Source organism: Eretmochelys imbricata, chromosome 11 (assembly GCF_965152235.1).
Source record: "Eretmochelys imbricata isolate rEreImb1 chromosome 11, rEreImb1.hap1, whole genome shotgun sequence".
Lineage (NCBI taxonomy): Eukaryota > Metazoa > Chordata > Testudines > Cheloniidae > Eretmochelys > Eretmochelys imbricata.
In genome coordinates, this window is record NC_135582.1 from 53,507,155 (window position 1) to 53,526,351 (window position 19,197).

Here is a 19,197-nt window from a genome sequence, read left to right on the forward strand (position 1 = left end):
TTTTGTTTTTCTGTTACCAATCCACTTTCCCGCTAGGCCTCTAGTCCTACTCCTATTGAAGTAAAGGGGTGGATTGCACCGCAGGGCGTCTTGAATCCTTCACTCCACGCCATAGCAGATTATGCTGGAAGTGGAATGTAGCTGGCAGTTAGACTCCCTCAAACACAGTCATATCATCTCTTTGATATCTCCACTCCACAGAGGTGCCCCAAGGAGTGTACTGTTTACAACAGGTTGTTCCTAAGCCAGGTCCCCACTCATGGAAGCACAGAGTGCTCTACTCCTCTTGCTCTGAGACAGATATAGTTTATTTCAGGCTGTATTTTGCCACCATTACATGTGAGCAGAAATGTGGGAGAATGTAAAGCTACTTCCTGACAGCATAGCATGCCTCCCGGTTAACAGCCATGAAGTATGATATGTAGTGGTTTTCAGATGGGATCCAATCCAGCTGGCAGAACCTGATTTACAAAGCACGTTGAAAGGCACACGTGTTTTTTTTAATGCAGATCAGTATCATTTAAAATTATTAAAACTCAGGCAAACAACTATTTTTTGGTCGGAAAACTGAATGCTATGGGAGCTTATAGACCCAGAAAATTACAATTAGGGTCAAATGTATTATTATTTAATCTCTAGCTCAGTCTTGTCACAATCACACAGCAAAAAAGCGTAATGGAGACCTCATCTGAACATACAGAAAGAAGAAACAGAATCAAAAGCTGGCATGCCAGAACTATAAATCAGCTAATATATTTTAGGAATGACAGAATGATTAAAATTACCCCCCCAAAAAGAGTCTCCTCCAGAGAAATTATGACTCATAGTTTGTTCCCTTTTGTGTTGCTATGGAAAAGGAGGTTAGCGCCAAAGGTCATTTGAAAGAAAGATAAATAGAAAACTCTACCAGATTCATTTTGTGTTAGAACAATGTAATTCAGTATTTGGGATGCCCACACAAGAGACACTGAAGGTTAAACTGATGGTTAAATCAAAACATACACAATTAGAAAAGTTAGAGTGAATTTAGTGTGTACCTCAAACAGCAGCATGAGTGGGAGGGGAAAAGGAAGGGGACATGGTTGGAAAAAAAGGGCAGAGAAATCGGAAAAAGAGGCACAAATGTCTTAAGGATTCTACACACATACAGTTAGATTCCACCTGGGGTTGATGCTGGCACAGGACTCCAGCAATAGAAACTCCAAAGCAGCAGAAAGAAGGTACAGCCTCTCTTCCACTAGCCTGGGAATGAGAGGGGCAGGGATCAGAAGCAGAGTGTAGCCCCTGTAGATTCAGCATTTGCAGTCTCCTAAGGAGCTCCAGCTATGAACATAAGCCAAGCACTAACAAAGGTAGGTGGCCTTCTTTGAGATTAATCTTCCCACTAGCAAGCAGGGGATTGAGGTGGCACAGAGAAGTGCAAACTTTACACCCCTGAATCTAGCCCATCTTATCTTACTCACCTTTAGGGGAAAACATAATTAGAAGGGATGGGTTTGCAAACCGCAGTTGCCCTCCAGCACTTTCAATGATGAGGTATGGTAGGAAAATTGGCTGTGAAAATGACAGTTTGCCATTTCATGTTCGTATTCCATCAGTGGCTTCTGCAGCACGTTTGCTCAGGTTACAGGTTCAAAACAAGGTTGTTTTTTTTCCCAACTGCAACCTCAATGTATCTGAAAATCGAGCTGTGTTCTCTCCTTTGTATGTAATTAGCAACAGTAAAGACCCTGGAATCAGAACTTAGCTAGAAATTTTGCTAATGATGCAGCAGTCAAAGCAGAATAGAGCTTGCTTTTCTGCAGCTGTGTTGGCTCTGCGCTGCTGACGGCAGTAAAACTATTTATTCTGTCGATGAACTAAGCGAATAGGATTAGGGAGATACAGAGCCATATCATGTCCTCCTATCAATGGGAAGTGTATGTATGGCTCTGGGGCATAATGTGATTCTCAGAGCCCAATCTAAACCCACTGAAGTCAATGGGAGTCTTTCCACTGACATTAGTGGCTGTTGGACTGGTCCCATTGTCAGCAGGTATGTTCACTAACAAGGGGGCATTTTTGCACTAGCTTTTCTGAGCATACCCACGCTATAACTTGTATGGCCATCAATTAATTTTATCACCATAGAGGTGACCAGCCCAGATGGAAAACTGTATTTTAATTTCTTCAATTTAAAGAGTGTAAAAATACCATAACTTCTGGCATGTATATGTTCTTTCTTTTTGATCAACAAAGCTTTTGTAGTGCAAGCCCTCAATCCAGATCTCCTTTTTTGATAATAAAAGGATAGAGAAGGCCCATATTCCCATGTCTTTTCACAGAGGTGTCTTCTTATAGTGTCCAGTGCCAGAGATAGCATATGAAGGTCAAAGGGATGCTCCTTGCCTTTTTACCCAGAAGTGGATAGGAAAGTGAGCAGTTTTTATGGCACTGGAAATAGAAGCACCAGCAGCTATAGGCTGCCACTAACATAAGTATTTCTGCCATATGGTCCTTACTGTACTTATCTTTGCACAAAACTCACGTTAAGAGACCTACATATTTTGCATGATATCAAGGGTGTCCAGAGAAGTAGCTGCACCTTTGCTTAAATATATAAATACCTGTCATCACAAAAAAGAATAATCATGCCCCTGGGTGAAATCTGTAAGCTGTCAGGTTGGCCATCACATATTTTAATGTTTGGGGTTTTTTTTTTTGAAAAAATATCATGCTGCCACTGCAGACATTTGGCCATAAAAGTATATTATAGGGACTAATATTCATTTTCAGGAGTCATGGAACTCAAAGACAGAAAGGGACTTTAAGATAGCTTGGAACAAAGGAATTTCTCTCTGTTATGGGATGCAGTACAGCAGATAGCAGAAAACAGAATAAACTTATGAATTTTATACAAAGATAATTTTATGTTGCTAGGATTACAGACCTGTTAGTCCTTGTAAATGTATAAATATATAATCTTAGAAATAAGTTAAATTCTGGCCCTAAAACTAATCCCTGTGCATACAATGTTTCTTAAAGTAATTATTTGTACTAATTCTCTATTGGGCTGATTTTGAACACCTGCAGTTCCTATTGTAGGGGGTTTTAAAGCTCTTAGAACACCAAGCATGTAATTAAGTCCAGTGTTGTAAAACATGACAAAACATGTCTGACTGCTAATTTTTTCAGTAGTACTATCTGAATTAAAGCTTATAGGGAGGAACAAAACAGACATTGTTGGGTTCCCTGGCTAGCATTTCATGGCTGCAAGAAGTTGACAATTGGTCCATAAAAGGTTAAACATGTAAGCTTTGACCTGTCTGTAAAATTAAGTCTAGTAAGGCTATGTGGCACTCTAGAAGACACAAATTTATCTGTGTGACTAAACAAAATGTACAGTTCAATACAATTATGCCTGTAGGAGTATTTAAAGTATTAAAAGTCTAGTACAATGCAATAAAAATGCAGATGGAACTATCAAATTCACCAAGCTGTCTGAAAATATTCAGATGCTTTAGCAATCTGGTAAGGTGATATCTGAAGAGTTAAATTTGAGAAATGGTTCTTGGATTTCTAAATAAGAACAAGGGAACAAGAAATAAATGTAATTGGGACATAAACTCAAGTAGTAAATGTTTAGTCTTTAATTTTGTTTTTACCAACCTCTAAAATTTCTTTGCCCAAACACTGACATAGTTGTATTAGTTTGATTATTTTTTTTATTTACTTCATCATATCTGTAGTTAGTTACAAGTATTGAATAACTGAGTTACATTTTAGTTAATACAAAATAATGTAGCTGCATGGATTTATGTCATCATTCTTCTTACAGATGATAGTTCTTATATGATACTATATAATAAAGAGCTTAACTTTTAACAGTGTCTGTTTAAAATCCGCTATGCTTCCAGGCTAATTTCCAGCGTGATTTACTGGTTCAAGAGAGTGCTCATGTCCATCGTGTGATCTCTGGTAAGCATACTGTAATGTGTATTTTTTTTCTTAGAAAACTTTAAATGATTTGTAATTTTAGATACAAGGAAGGAAGCAACATGTTAGTGCAATGTTATGTAACAAGAATTCAGTATTCAAAAGGAAACAGAAAACAAACAAAAATGCATAAAAATAACATGGATGTAAGGCAACTAAGGTTTTTATCCTTTTTTTTTTTTCCATTTATAAGTAGCTGGAATGAAAATTCAAAGAGAATGAAATTTCTTTAACCCCTCATTTTTAATGCCTTTTCTCAATTTGAAACCTGTAATTTGAGAATATGTAGTAATTTTTGTATGTGAAAGTTGTAACATTAGTGGAGAGTCCAACCCCATGGCTTGTATAAATTGGCCTCTTTGGCAAACACACTGTTATCCTTCAACATCCTGACCAGAAACACAAAACTTTACCTTTTTACAAAAATTGTCCTTACATCCCTGTAACTATGTAACTATTCTGTAGGTATAGCATTACATATATGAAAGTCTTTATATAGATAAGTTATGCTATTTTCAAAATATTCTTAGGTACAGGTGCAAAGATGGAAAATATACTGCTCTAAGGAATAAGTAGAAATTTAATTGTGTTATGAGTGTATATTCTTTATGCTGGCAGAGATTTTTTCCTTTTCTTTTTCACATTCTCCCCTTCTGCTCTTTCATCATATTGCCTCTAAGTTTCTATCATATCATCCCTTGCTTCTATGTCTGTCACTGTTTTTGCCAACATGCCAAGCGTTACCTAATATCTCACGGTAAGTACTGTAGCTAGTTACACATTCATCCTTGAAGTCATCTATTTCTGTAAACTGCTGTGAATTACAAAACCATGACTCCCTTTGCCATATAAACACAGTTGTTTCTATTAAATGACTAACAAAAGACTCTGGGTGAAATCCTGGCCCCACTGACTCAATGGCAAAACTCCCACTGATTTCAGGAGGCAGGATTTCACCCTTTGCATAGTCTGCTCGTCTAGTCAGAATGTAAAATGGAGCCATGCCCAAAATAAAATATACATGTGTATATACAACAGTTACTGAGTCGATTACCTTGCCTTGCCATGTCCCGGATATGCTAAGCTAAGCTAGAGCGTTCAGTGACATTGTTTATATAAAAACTACTACACAGCTACAAAATACTGCAATAAGAGGGAAAAAAATATTGCTTGACTATTATCCAAGCACTTCCCTGATCTAACTTAAAAATCCAGCTGACCAGTCTGCCTCCCCTGGTCAGGTTCTTTTCCTGATCTCTCCAATTGCAACTGACTGCAGCAACTCTAAATTAATATTACCAGCTGTTTGACCTAGTATAGGAGTGGAGCACCTTGTAGGTTGCCTGCATAGTAGACCTTGTTCACTCTGCATCTCAATACTATGCAATACATTAGCACTGCATAGAAAACAACAAACTTAATCGGTGTCACCCGATACGTTGTATGTGTAACAGAAATATACACTGCTTCTTCGCTTAACTAAACCTTTTTGCATTTCTGAACACAAAGGACGGCTCAGATTTATTATGCAGTTTGGTCTATTTGGAGAACAGCTGCTTGAGTTGATTCTTCATCAGATTGTTCTGTTTCCCCACTGGTTGGTTTGTTTCTTTCGTCATACAGTCTCTGGCTAGAAACTTCTAGTGCTGTCCCATATTCTTCATCATCTTCAACAATTGAGAGCTCAATGTTGCTGTTTATCATCGCGTCCCCTTCTCTGCTTTCTTTCTCTAGAGAATCAGCTATTGCTTTGCCTTCCTCAATTAGAGAAGTTGGAGGTGAGATATCTGAGAGCCCCTCAGTAAACGAGGTGGTCTCGTCATTTACTGCCTGCTCACTGCTTGTAGTTTCTGTTGGTTTGTCTTCATTTTCAGCAGGGGTCTCTCCTTCATGGACTTTCTTCATGTTCAATGTGAGGGGAGACACTTTGAAAGAGGAGCTTTTTGAGGATGAGGATTTCTGATGATGTGGAGTGAGCGATTTCTTAATCTTCTCCCGTCGTTCAACTGAGACAATTTTTGTGCTGATCTTGTTCATCTTTTTCTCGATATTTTGGCGAGAAAATGCTTTCTTGAGGCTGTCCACTTTCTTGAGGCTTGATCTTTTTATCTTCTCAGCTCTTGATTCTCCCATTTTTTCCTCTATGCTGTCATCCAGACCATCTTCGTCATGAGGCATTTCATCATCGGACGACAGCTCCACCGTATGCAAGGTTTCTTCCAGAGTTTTGTTCTCATCCACAGACTCTTCCTTTCCTTCTGTAATACTGGGAACTGGTTCTTTCACAAACACATTGGCAGGAATCTCATTTTCCTCCTGAAAGAGAGGACAATATTTGAGTTTCATAGTTCACAGGACACAAATTTGATAAACAAAGCATAACCTTGCACAATGTTACATTGTTTTTTTACAATGAGATGAAGGAAGCTGAGCATTTTTTATTGTTTTGGTATATTTAGCCAGCAAGAAGTCACTCAAAAGCCTCTCAGCCATTCCGCTGTACAGCTTGAGGCAAATGAGGGGCCAACTGTGATATTCCAGTTTCAGAGGGCTCAGAATATATACATATAGAATATGAATCAATCCTATTCTGTCATTTAAATTAGATATTACTAATAAGGGTTTAACTACAAAGCTGTAAATCTAATGCTAGAGAAAAAGGGTAGGGTTGTGGTTAAGGCATGAGACTGAGCACTGGGAAGTTTGGGTTCAATTCTTGGTTCCATCACACTCACCACATGACCTCAGGCAAGTCATATAACCTCTCTGTGCTTCAGTTTCCCTGTCTATAAAATAGGGATATACTGCTGACCTATGACACAGGTATAGCGAGTCTTATTTCCTTAAAATGTGTTTTGAGATCCTCAGCTGGAAAGTGCAATATGCATGGAAAGTAGGATTAATTGTGTTTGAGAGGTTGCTAAAAGTTGGTAAAGTATGTTTGTAAAGAACGGACCACATCCTTAGCTGGTGTAAATGGTTAAGCCTCATTGATTTCAGTGTTTTACTGCCACTGACAATATGTCCAATATTTTTAGTTCTGTTGAACTTTGATTGCAGTAGCTTGAACACTGCTGGAACAGTTTGATGGAGCCGGATTTTGACCACCTTGATTCACACGAGGACGAGACCTTTGGCATGTTGCTCTCACCCTGCCCATGTCCCGGCTTCCTCTGGATGGAACAGTGCTCTGCAGGGTTGAGCTCTGGGAGGAGAGGAGGAAACAGCAGAAGGGGGAGAGGATTGGCTTTTAAAGGAGGCCCTATGGGCAGCCACAAGTGCTCCAGAGCTAGTGAGGGTGCACAGAGTGTCCACGTGGGGTAGCGCAGGCCTCCTGCAGATCCCTCAGGCAGCTGTATGAAGTCTAACCCCAAATCCTTTCTGGGTGGGTCAGAACCCAGCCTCTCCTTTCCCTGGATGGAATATCATGGGAAAAACTCTGAAGAACTTTGCACAGGTTTCCCTTCTCCGTCTCCTGTGGGTTTTATGGTAGGAGAGCTGATCCAGCGCGAGATGATTAGAATATGTTGCGTTTCCAAGATCGAAGGAATGATACTGATTTTCTTTTTTATTTGGGGGGTGGGGATAATGGAGGATGGGAGATATAAACTAAACACATCTATGAAACGTCTAAAAAAATGAAAGTGAAAAATCATGCAAAAATGAAAGGTGACTAATGTTCCATGCCCCAGGGAATAACAGTAGTTCTTTGCATCAAGCAGTTGAGGTGGACAACAGCTGCATATTATTTTTTAGAACCAAAAAAGGCCAGGGAGGGATGTATTCCAGAAGAAGTCTCTAAATAAAGAGCAGACTGAGCAGGGGAAAGAGCTGGAACTGGAAATTAAGGGCCGCCTCCTGCAAATAGTTACTACTGAGTACAGCGCTTGCAGCCATGAGGAGTTCAAAGGGGACATCTCCTAGTAGTAAGCACTACGTTAGGTAGTAAGTTTCTGCAGGGTTGTGTCCTAAGACAGAAAAGCAAGCAAACCTACAATACTTCCTTTATTTCTTTTCCTATCCTTGTAATAGCTGCATGTTCTGCATTCATATTACTTAGTTTATCATTTTTAACTTGGCAAAGCTTAGGAGATACCCCAGTCACCTCGTTCAGAGCTACAGACTGTGGGGAAAGAATTCAAAACATCTCTTTTAGATATAGAAAGGGCTGTGTGCCAGATGTGATGGCCTCAGGTCTGTCCTTAGTGGGCTAGAGACAACATTTAAGGGAAAAAATACCATATGCAATTCAAAACCTCTGTTCATTAGCACAGGGTGTGATCCCTAGAGAAAATGGTCTCTGGGGTTAAGATTTCTGGTGAGGCTGCACAGGAATGACTGGATGAATGCACTGCAAACACCAAACTACATTTTGTATGCGGCTTGGTTTTTTAAAATAAAGTCACATTCCTTTGCTGCTAGTCCACTACAGAGCCTTCCTGGAAACAAATTATCCATACGCCTATGAACAGAATTTTAAACAAGTGTGCTTGGTGTGTGAGGAATATTCTTCAAGGTTACAAAAGAAAAAGGATAGAAAACACTTTTGAGATTTGTACGTTTTACTATTCTATTGACCTTGAACTAACAATAAATAATAAACTTGGACAAATGACGCTCCCAAAATGCTCTGTACCTTTCCCACAGTGGAATCCTAATAAAACTGTCACCCTTGCTGCATGTTTACATATAAAGATTTTGTTCTGGTGCTGAGCACTGTAAGTAAATGGGCACGGTATATAGTCTTGTGATTTTTAACTTGGTTTACGGTGACCAGAAAGCAACTATTTATCCCAGCAGCTTTAACGATCCAAAAAAGCCCTTACTGCAATTAAAATATTTATAATGTTCTCCAATTTGATTACTGAAATATGGACTATATGAGCAGACAATTGCTCATTTGACCCCAATACAACTATTTGCAGAATCAAGTATAAGGCATCAAGTATACAAGTTTACTGGCCTAACTGTCCAGATTCTTTCCAAATCTGGACAATTAGAATTTGTGTACAATTCTGTATGATCCAATATTCAAGCATAAGAATGAATAGAACAGAGGGTCTGAAACCTTGTAATCACTTGTAAATTACATTGATTAGGATTTATTAAGATTTGCTTTAACAGCTGAACTATATGAAATAAAAGGCCCAAATCCTGCCATCCTTACTCAGATAGAACTCCCTTTTACTTTATTGGGAATTCTGTCTGAGGAAAGATGAGTGGGATCTTAATATAGCAAAATGGTTTCACATGAAATTGATCATATACGGAGTCTGATCCAGAGATGAACCAACACTGCTCAGTTCAAGGTCAATTCAGTGACACTTCTAAACTGTTAAATCGAAGTACTGCAAATTCTAAAAACATTACTATAAACATTTTATTTTAATGTTAAAAACCATTTGTGGTGAGGCTGGAACATCCAGTTTTCAGTACAGATAAAAATTCATAACCTCTATAATGCTCCATAATAATCAGCTAATTATTCATTTAAAGTTACAGAGGTGGGATGTACTTGTGGCTGAAGCACAAGTGTGGGAATCAGGAAGTCTGGCTTGTATTCGCACCACTGTCACCGATTTCATGTGTAAATCAACCTTTGTGCCTCAATTTTTCCACCTGTAAAATGGAAGTATTTTCCTCTCTCAGTGGGTTTTGAGATTTGGCTCATTCATGTTTGTAAAGCATTATGGGATCCTTAGATAGCAGTTACAACAAAAATGGAAATTATAATAAAATAAAATCTCTAGAATGAAATCTGCTTTGTTGCTAATACTGTTTTAAAAATCATTACTATGAGCATGTTAAATGCGGTATCAGGAACTTTGACTGCAGTCTACCCAGAAGTCCTTCTGAATTCCATTATGTTATGTTTGGTTGTGCTAGGTAGGTTGCAGGACTGTAGTTCACTTTAAAACTCCAGCATGTAAGTACCATCTATTAATTTTTCCAGATAAAATTTAAGCATCTGATCTCTTGGACTAGATCAAAACCAGGAGAAATATGCTAACCAATTCTGAGATGGGATCAGAATATATCTTCCTTCCATCCCTCACCTTTAGAAAGCTAAAACAAGGCTTGCATTTTTCCAGATCAGTCATTACTGTACACAACTAAGGAGCAGCCTTTCTGTATTCTGTTTCTAATGTCATCAGCTGGGACACAATCCTGCAAGTGCTCCATGGGTGTGGAACTCCCACTGAAGTCAACAGGAATTTGACCTGAGTAGTTTCTGCAAGATCAGGTCCTTGGTCAGCATAGAGGTTTTACGCAGTCGTTTTGGGGGCTCTTGTTTATGGGGATATATACTTCTCCTCTGTAGTAAAAGCTATGGAAAGGCCTCACATTCATAACGTACTATAAATACTCACTCACATAGTTCAATTTTTATAACAAACAGTGAGAATTTTTTTTAAATCACCTACCCCTGGAATGGCTAGAATCACCACTGAAGACAAACATCTCTGCAACCGCTGTGTTGGGGAAGATAGGAGCATTTAACTGGCTACATCTAGAGTAGACTATGTAATAAAAGGACATGTCACATACAGAAAAACTTCTCAAGCCCCCCTCCCTTGTTATTTTTCAGAGGGCCGTTAGATGCTTAACCATCTAATATTCTAAATGAATGTTTTGCCAAATGCAGAGCAGATTTCTGTCGAGTAAGTTTACTACTGCTCAGAACAGCCTTAACTCCCTCCACTTTTTCTCAGACCACACCTGCTCTTTAAGAGCTTGTCTACACTACCCGCTGGCTCAGCAGGCAGCGATTGATCCAACGGGAGTTGATTTATCATGTCTGACACGATAAATCAACTGCTGAGCGCTCTCCCATAGACTCTGGTACTCCACCAAAATGAGGAGTGCAAGCAGAGTTGACAGGAGAGCGTCAGCTGTCGACTCACTGCACTGAAGACACCGCGGTAAGTAGATCTAAGTACGTTGACTTCAGCTATGCTATTCACGTAACTGAAGTTGTGTATCTTAGATCGACCCCGCGCGGTAGTGTAGACAAGCCCTGAGTTTGTAAATGGATGTGGGCACAGTACCAAACAGGATGCTGTAGAGGCAAATTCTCTAATAAGTGAATAGTTTTCAGCACATCAGCCATAGCTCGCTTACTTTCCCATTTTCTTTTTTTCTTTACTTTTGAAGATGAAGATGCTTTTTCAAAAGGCTGTTTGTTATGCTGGTTGATGCAACAAAATGCAAACACAGTTAATTTCCTGTGGCTTTCTCTGCTCACTTCATTTCAGGATCAGATATTCACTAACTGCAGTGCCTAGAAGGGGCCTGAATACCACTTTACTGACTCCTAGCTATAATTTAGCATATTTTTCTGTCCCCTCCAGTAGTAAATGAGAGATTTTTATTGAAACACTAGTCTGTATTCCTCTTTATTTTGGATTTTACTATATCACCCCCCTTCACTCTGTCTTAATATATGTGTGACCGCATAAAATTTGTTCTGAATCCATGCAGTCCAAAATCGTGCTGGTCATGCGGTTGCAACAAAACAGACAGGAACAATGCCAAAGCTTAACAAGGATTTAAAAACAGTCACTTCAGTGTTTTAGATTGCTGCACCACTTATGGTATTTGTAATTATTTTTAAAGCCTTACATGTTTAGATGTGACAACATTAAAATATGGCATCAATTAAAGAAATATGCAAACTAGGAACAATACAGGACGTCTCGGGAGAAAAAACCCCTAAACATTTGAATACAAAATATGCAAATTGATAGTTTTCTCACTGTGTTTTCATATTGAGTGTATACATTGAGGGAAATCCGATGCAAACAACTCACAGCCTGTCCTCCGAAAATACAAACTCTGAGCTCAATCATGTCTTCCTTACACACCCAATGCTCCTGTTAAAGCAACAATAGGGAGCAAACTCAAATTCAGAATTGAGTCCCTAATCTTTGCTTTTATTTTCACATGAAGTTGTTTTTCTAAAACAGGAGACAGAGTCCTTAATGAGAAACGCACAGCATGAAAGTTAAATTTGTTTTTAAGTGGCAGAAAATAAAACCTAAACTAAACAAAATTGCCCTATATCCAAATTCCATTTTCAAAACAAATCTGATATTAATACTGTATCATAGCAGCAATTGCTTCTTTCGCCCAGAGGTCCCTGCCCAGTGTCGTACACAAATCCATCCATCCTTTTGAGCTTTTTCCTGTGTTTAATTCTTTTCCTGGGGGGGACAGTCTAGATCAGAGGTGGGCAAACTACGGCCCATGGGACCCTCCTGCCTGAGCTCCTGGCCTGGGAGGCTAGCCCCCAGCTCCTCCCCCACTGTCTCCCCCCCCCCCCCCCAGGGGCCACAGTTCACTGCACCGCCGGCGCAATGCTGTGGGTGGCAGGGCTGTGAGCTCCTGGGGCAGTGCAGCTGCAGACCCCAGCCTGACCCGGTGCTCTGTGCTACGCGGTGGCATAGCTGGCTCCAGCCGGGCAGTGCGGCTGTCGTGCCGCCAGTCACCGGTGCTCCAGGCAGTGCGATAAGGAGGCAGGGAGCGGGGAGGTTGGATAGAGGTCAGGGGAGTTTGGGGGGGGGGGGTGTGTGTGTCAGAGGGCGCGGGTGTGGATAGGGGTTGGGGAACAGGGGAGTTGAATGGGGACGGGGTCCCGGGGGTGCAGTTGGGGGGGGTTGGATGGGGTGGCAGGGGGCAGTCAGGAATGAGAGGAGGGGTCAGATGGGGCAGGGGTCAGGGGGGCAGTCAGGGTACAGGGAGTGGTGGTGGGGGGATGGATGGGGCAGGGGTCCCGAGGGGCCCATCAGGGAACAAGGGGGGTTGGATGGGGCAGGAGTCCCGGGGGGTGGGGGTGGGGAAATAAGGGCCAGGGGCTGGGCCATGCCTGGCTGTTTGGGGAGGCAGACTCCCCTAACTGGCCCTCCATACAAAGTTTGCCCACCCCTGGTCTAGAGGACTAATAGGTCTTTTCCATATTAAATGTCTCTTAAAGACACCATACAGCTCTTGGGGAGATCTGAAGCCAGGTAACACAGTTTTTAGCAGGCTTATGCAGAAGGAAAGTAAGGCAACAGAAAAGCATCATGACCAACATTTGGGATCCTTGCCAGGGTGTGGTCAGTGTGCTCCCTTGAGCAGAGTACAAGCTGGGAAAGAGAACAGCGCAGCCTCTGGGGGTGGAAAAATCCCAGCCCCTCCCATCTTCACTCCTGGGAGAGAATTCCAACCTCTCCAAACAGCTCTTTCACACCAGCCACTCAAATGTGACAGGCCAGAAGACCTTTGTCTGGGACTTCAGTCCACAAGACACCCAAGTTTCTCTTTAATAGCTGGTTTGTGTTACTGACAAGTAGTATTGCAATCTCTTAGCAATGTTGTTGTGTCTATGTTGCTCACAGGATGAGAGAAAGAGACAAGGTGGGTGAGGTAATATCTTTTATTGGACCAACTTCTGTTTTGGAAGGGTCAAGCTTTCAGGTTTCACAGAGCACTTTCTCTGATCTGGGGAAGGTAACCAGAGTGTCCGAGCTAACCTCAGGCCAGATGGTTAGGCACCAGAGGTTCACGCATGCTGTAGAAGACCACTTAAAATAAAGTGGGCAACTAAAGGTGAGCAGGCAGCAGAGTGTGTAACAAATTCTTGTAATGAACCATAAAACCAGTGTCTCTGCTTAGTCCATGGATTTTAGTATCTAGCACAATTCTAGCGTCTATGAATTTCAGTTTCCAAACTTGTCTTTTGCAGGTGGTGTGCAGGTTTCCTTTGAGGATGGGGATTGAGAGGTCAGATATGGAGTGCCCTGTATGCTTATCAATCTAATCCTCAATTGCCCACTTCAGTTTAAATTAAATGGTCTCCCTGAAGCATGTGTGAACTCCTTATGCTTAAGCATTTGTCCTAACTTGTATTTAGCTTATTCACCCTAGTTACAATCCCCAGACCTGAAAAAGAGCTCTGCAAAACTCAAAAACTTGTCCCTTCCATCAGTAGAAGCTGATCCAATAAAAGATATTACCTCACCTACCTTGTCTCTCTGTTCTCTTGGCAATACATTTACTGAAGTTAAATGTGATTTTTTTTTCTTTGCTAAATAAGGGCCTTAGGCTTGATTCTCCTATTATTTACACCAGCTTTACAGCAGGTTAGCTCCACTGATTTACACTGGGGTCAACTATGGGTTGGTTCACGTAAGTGAGAGGAGAGTCAGGTCCTCTGAATCCGTAGAGAGATTTAGGACACAACACCCTTCTGTACGAAGGTATCTCTTTGAGTGATGGAACTGTACAAGGTGAATTTCCTTCTGCAGTCACTCACAAAAATGGGGCTGCATTGTTTGGTTTGCTTTTGTGACCAATCATGCATTTTGGAACCTGGTATTAAAGAAAGGCCCAGGCCAAAACCTCCACTTTGAAGGTTCCTGAACTTTTCAGAGGATTTGATTTGGCAAATATTTCTCTTCAGCCACCGGCTTGTCCTCCTTCAAATCCCTCAAGACTAACTTTTACCATGATGCCTAAAAAGCCCTACCAGCAGCACACAGCAAGACAAGAAGTGAACTGAGCCAGTATCTCACCCTTACTCCGTCCTTTTGTCTGTTTCTTCCACCTGTTGTGTCTTTTCATAATCCTACAATGCACATTCTCTAGAGAAAAGGATGTCTGTTTTTTGAAAAAAATTGTATAGCCCCTAGCATAATGATGCCCTGATTCTGACAGATCTCTGGATGCTACTGTAATATAAATAATAATAAACATCTGGATCAAATCAAAACTTTAGAGCCAACCCCACCCCAAATTTAAAGGTTTAAAATCTAAATTCTGTATCTCAAACCCATCTTTTGGTATCTGATCCCTGAAATAGTACTATTTTAAATTTCGATAAAATATCTGAAATTCTTTTTAAAAACCCAGGTACTGCATCTCTTTTAATACATCTGGTACATGGTCAGCTTTTTAGTTGCTTTTGAGGTGGAAAAGACCATATATGTCTATATATGCCATGATCTCTTCCTCATCTGTCTTTAAAATACTAACTTATAGCTTCAAGAGAATAATAAGCAGCAAGGTGGGGTCTTTCCTAAGGGAATGGGCTGTAGATTAATTAAGCCTGCCAAATCTTTAAATCTAGTACTACCCTGATTAAAAAAAAAAGGTATATATAAAAGTGGAATATATAATCTAACATGATATTTAACAGCATAAAAGATAAATTTACACTTCAGCATTTAACTAGCTGAAGTCAAATCGGATTTTCCTGAAACAAAATTTCAATGACACTTTTTAGAAGTAAAAGGCACGTCCCGTACTTGGTTAAAATTCATGTTGTGTACAATCCACATCATTGCTTAAAAAGGAGAAAATATGCAAACTGTTCGTTCATACCACCGAAAGGCTGACAAACAGAAAGCTGAGTTTTACAACTGTGTTTTTAATAGATTGCGGAATATGCTGGGGTCCACCTAAAAATCAAAGTTGGCATTTTGTCGAGGGCAACAAGAACTCTTAATATTCTAAGTATTCTACTTACTTGATCAAAACGGGAAGGTTACTTTTTCCCAGTTGTGACCTCAAAGAGTTAACTATTGAATTATGCGCTCTCTCAAAGTTTCCACTAGCTCCTCTTGTGCTGCAATGAAACCATAACAGCAGCAATGGATTCCTTCCCCTTCCTGGGGGGCAGCCAACATAAACTGGTTGGTGAAATGCAGAGTTTTCTGTGCATGCTTTCTTAAGAACTGTTGCATGCATAAAAGTTACAAACTGTCCATGCTAAAATACACAGACTTATTGGCCATGAATGTGTGCCCACACTGCGGAGGTGCTAGTAATTCTGAAGTGGAAAATGTGTGTATGCATGATAACGTAGCGGTATTGCAGAATGGTAATGAATCTGTGACTTGTGTTAGGTGTGGTACAGAGATGCAAAATGTATAAAGAGCCCCCTACTTTCATGGGCCAGTGAATTGGAGTGTTCTTGCTAGTTAAGCACCAATAGTAGTGATAGAGAATATATATTGCGCCGGGGGTGGGGGGGAACAGTGCATGTTTTGTACAAGGGGAAGTGAGCATAGTTCACCACAGCACTGGTCTGGAAAGTATTTGTATCCCTGTAAAAAGGACTTGTGTTCTACAGATGATGAATCTGAGCATTCTTTGTGTGTGGCCCTAGGACGATTGAGATGAACAGTGTATTTCCATGAGAAAGCCAGGTCTCTCCTAAGAGCCATCCTTGGGCAGCACTGCCCTGGCCAATGCAGGTAGCTCCAAGGGAAACGGCACAGGTTACACACATTTAATTCAGTAGGGTGTTCTCCCGGGGGGCGCACCTGCAGCTCTGAAGTGTCTGGCAAAGGCATGGCTAGGGGGAAGCCCATGCCTCGCACAAGGGCGAGGAGTTGAGAAGTTCTGTACAGCGCCGTGCGTGACATTTCTCACCAGGGAGCGAAGGGAACTAATCGCCGCCGCACAGAGGGAGCGGGGGTGAGAGGCCACGCCTGGGAGCCCCGCCGCTGGAGCGGGCCTCGCCTTTTCAGCGGCCCAAGGGTAGATGAAGGCACTGGGCTCTCCACCAGCCCTGGCCGGAGTGGCTATGGGAGAAAGAGCGGAGGCGGCTGAGCGCCTCCAACCACCTGCCCCTTGCCAGGGCCAGGGGCGAGAGGGAGAGGACGGAAGGCGCCAGGCGCCCCCTGGGGCGGGGGCGGGGGCCGGGGCGGGAGAGCGGCGGGTGGGGGAGCAGCAGGGTCCAGCCCGCCCCGCCGGACTCACCTGGAAGATGAGCACCTTGAAGCGGTTGCGGCGCAGCAGCTGCGCGTGGTTGCTCTCCAGCCGCCGGACCTGCGCGCACTGGCGCTCCATGCGCTCCCGCACCTCGCGGGTGTGCGCGCTGACCTTGCGCGACTTCTCCAGCAGCTTGCTGACCGCGTTGCCGGTGGAGGCGTGGTGCTTGCACAGCTTGCTCAGGTCGCCCTGGATGCCCTTCACCGAGCCCTCCAGCTCGATCTGCCGCTGCTCCATCCTGAGCTGCTTCTCCTGCACCGAGTCCAGCATGTTCACCAGCTTGTCCAGCAGCGTGAGCACGGTGATGGCGTTCACCTGCGAGCCCTCCCGGATCGCCTCGCCCGGCGCTGCGGGCAGCGGGCTGGGGCTGCCCGAGGGCTCCGGGCTGGGGCTCGGCTCCAGCTGCTCCTCGGAGCTCGGCGGAGCGTGGGCGCCGCTCCTCTCGGCCTGCGCCCCATCCTCGCCCATGGCGGGGAGCACGGCCAGGGCCCCGGGCGGCCTGCTCTGCCGCGCTCCTTCCTGGTGGGGACCCGCCGGCGGCCGCCGCTGGACGCGCTCTGCCCGCCGCGCTGCCAGCCTCTCTTAAAGGCTCCCCCGCTCCCCACCCAGTGGGAGGCGAGAGTCCGCCAACGCCGGGCTCCGCTCAACTTTGTGCGACACACGCGCGCTTCCGAGTCCCCTCCCCAGCGAGGAAACCAATCCCGGAGCCGGGTGGGGGTGTGTGTGTGTGGGGGGGGGGTTGCCTTCGCCTTCAGTGGGAGCAGGATCGGGCCCGCCAGCTTTCCCCCTGCTGCTGCAGGTTTAACTCCCCCCCACCCCCCCAGCTCTGTAAGTGGAATGTCATATTTCAACCATGACTTCATGCAAGGCGGAGAAAACCAGCCCGCCGTGGCCCAGTTCCATCGCCAGCCCTTGGCTGCAGCCTGTAAACTTCTACCCACTGCTATGCGACGGGGGCAACACAAGAGCTTGTGTTTTTCTCCCCCCGCCGGCCCGTTTTCCTGGATACCGAATGATTTGGATAGAAAGCATTGTTTGCCTTTGTTCTGCGCTGGCGGATGGGTTTCAGCTTGAACCGAGAAAGGAAGGGGAACAAAGTTGAAGCCACCTTTAGTTGTTGTTGTTTTTTGAGAGAAATATCTCAATGGGCTTATGAAAGCCGCGGGGGAAGGGTTCATGAGTAAATAAAATCCAACCACACCCATTGCCTGAAGCTAAAGGCAAGAAAACCAGTCACTGTGTTTGCAGGATCAGGCCCTTTAACATTACAATTGCTATTGAGTTCTCTGAGTTACAACAAAGCTCTGCTGTGTGAAAAATATGTCAAGCGTAACTCAGAGAACTTCATAATATTCTCATTTCTATCATGTTTTAAAAATATTTTTAAAAACTTTTTGGGTCAGACATTTAAAGGTGGCCTCTAATGTTGCATCTACATTTTTGTGTCCACACCTGCAGATAAAAGTGGTTGGATTTAACCATGTAGCTATTTGATTGTGCTCTCAAGGCAAGTAGTTAAATGTCTTATCTTTTGTGCCCACGGTTAATTGGAAGGACAAAATGACAGGCTGTCTTGAAGGCTTTTAAAAAATATATGGGCCTTGATCCTGCAACTGAATGCATGCAAGTAGATCCCTGGGCCCTCCTGCAGCCCCACAGAAGGCAAAAGACTTCAGCTCAGGGGTCCACATACATGGACCCTGGAGCCTTACATGCATACTTAGCTTTATGCATGTGAACTCAGTGGGGCTGCTCTTGTGTGACAGTGTTTTCAGAATTGGGTCTTTGAGCTTTCTATGAATTTAATGTTTATGACAGGTGCTGGCTTGACCGCCCTGGAGGTCTTCTGTGTATCCCCAGGAGAGCCACAGACTGAAAAGTCACAGTGCAAACTTCTTCCCACTGAACCTCAAATATATCCCGAACCTGACCCGGACAGAATGCCTGTAGGGGGTGTCTCAGCTATACTGTGCAGTTGCAACTGACATTGTGCCCTCTCATTAAAGTCAGCAGAAATCACCTAGCTAAAATCCTGTAGCGGGCTTTGGAAATATGTACTGTTCTGATGTATATATTTTCAAACGTAAGTGATCAAGGTAAACAACTTTGAAAGTCACCTATTTTGCATACAAATCTGTTATCTTCACAATAATTTTTAATATCAATTAAATGTCATATAATGTAGACACAATGTGGATAAAATGCAAACATTTGTTGATTTCACTGGGACATACTAAAATTTTCATTATAATAGATTTGGATAGTTTTGGTTTTAATTTTGTATTCATATAGGATTTTGCAATAACCTAGTAAAATACTTTTACAAGAACCAATACACTGCTAACAGAAGCTTTTACACTGTTTAAAAGGACTCACACAGCCATGTTACGGAAAGATTTTCTTACTGTTTTGTCCCTCATTCAAAATGTTTATACTAGTGTCAAAAGGCAGGAAGATATTAAA

General features: G+C 42.7%; 1 protein-coding gene across 1 annotated transcript; it reads right to left on the reverse strand.

Moving 5' to 3' along the window:
• Positions 1 to 5,499: 5,499 nt before the first annotated feature.
• On the reverse strand, positions 5,500 to 17,202 carry CAVIN2 (caveolae associated protein 2). The gene is made up of 2 exons (XM_077830352.1): positions 16,723 to 17,202; positions 5,500 to 6,291 (listed from the first exon to the last, which is right to left on the reverse strand). Exons 1-2 carry the CDS (start codon positions 17,200 to 17,202, stop codon positions 5,500 to 5,502), a joined length of 1,272 nt encoding a protein of 423 aa, XP_077686478.1.
• Positions 17,203 to 19,197: the final 1,995 nt, after the last annotated feature.

Excerpts from the sequence above, each read along its gene's own strand:
- CAVIN2 (XM_077830352.1), bottom strand. The coding sequence starts at position 17,202 with ATGGGCGAGGATGGGGCGCAGGCCGAGAGGAGCGGCGCCCACGCTCCG. Across the intron at positions 6,292-16,722 it reads TCAAGGTGCTCATCTTCCAG|GAGGAAAATGAGATTCCTGC; the intron begins GTGAGTCCGGCG and ends CCTCTCTTTCAG.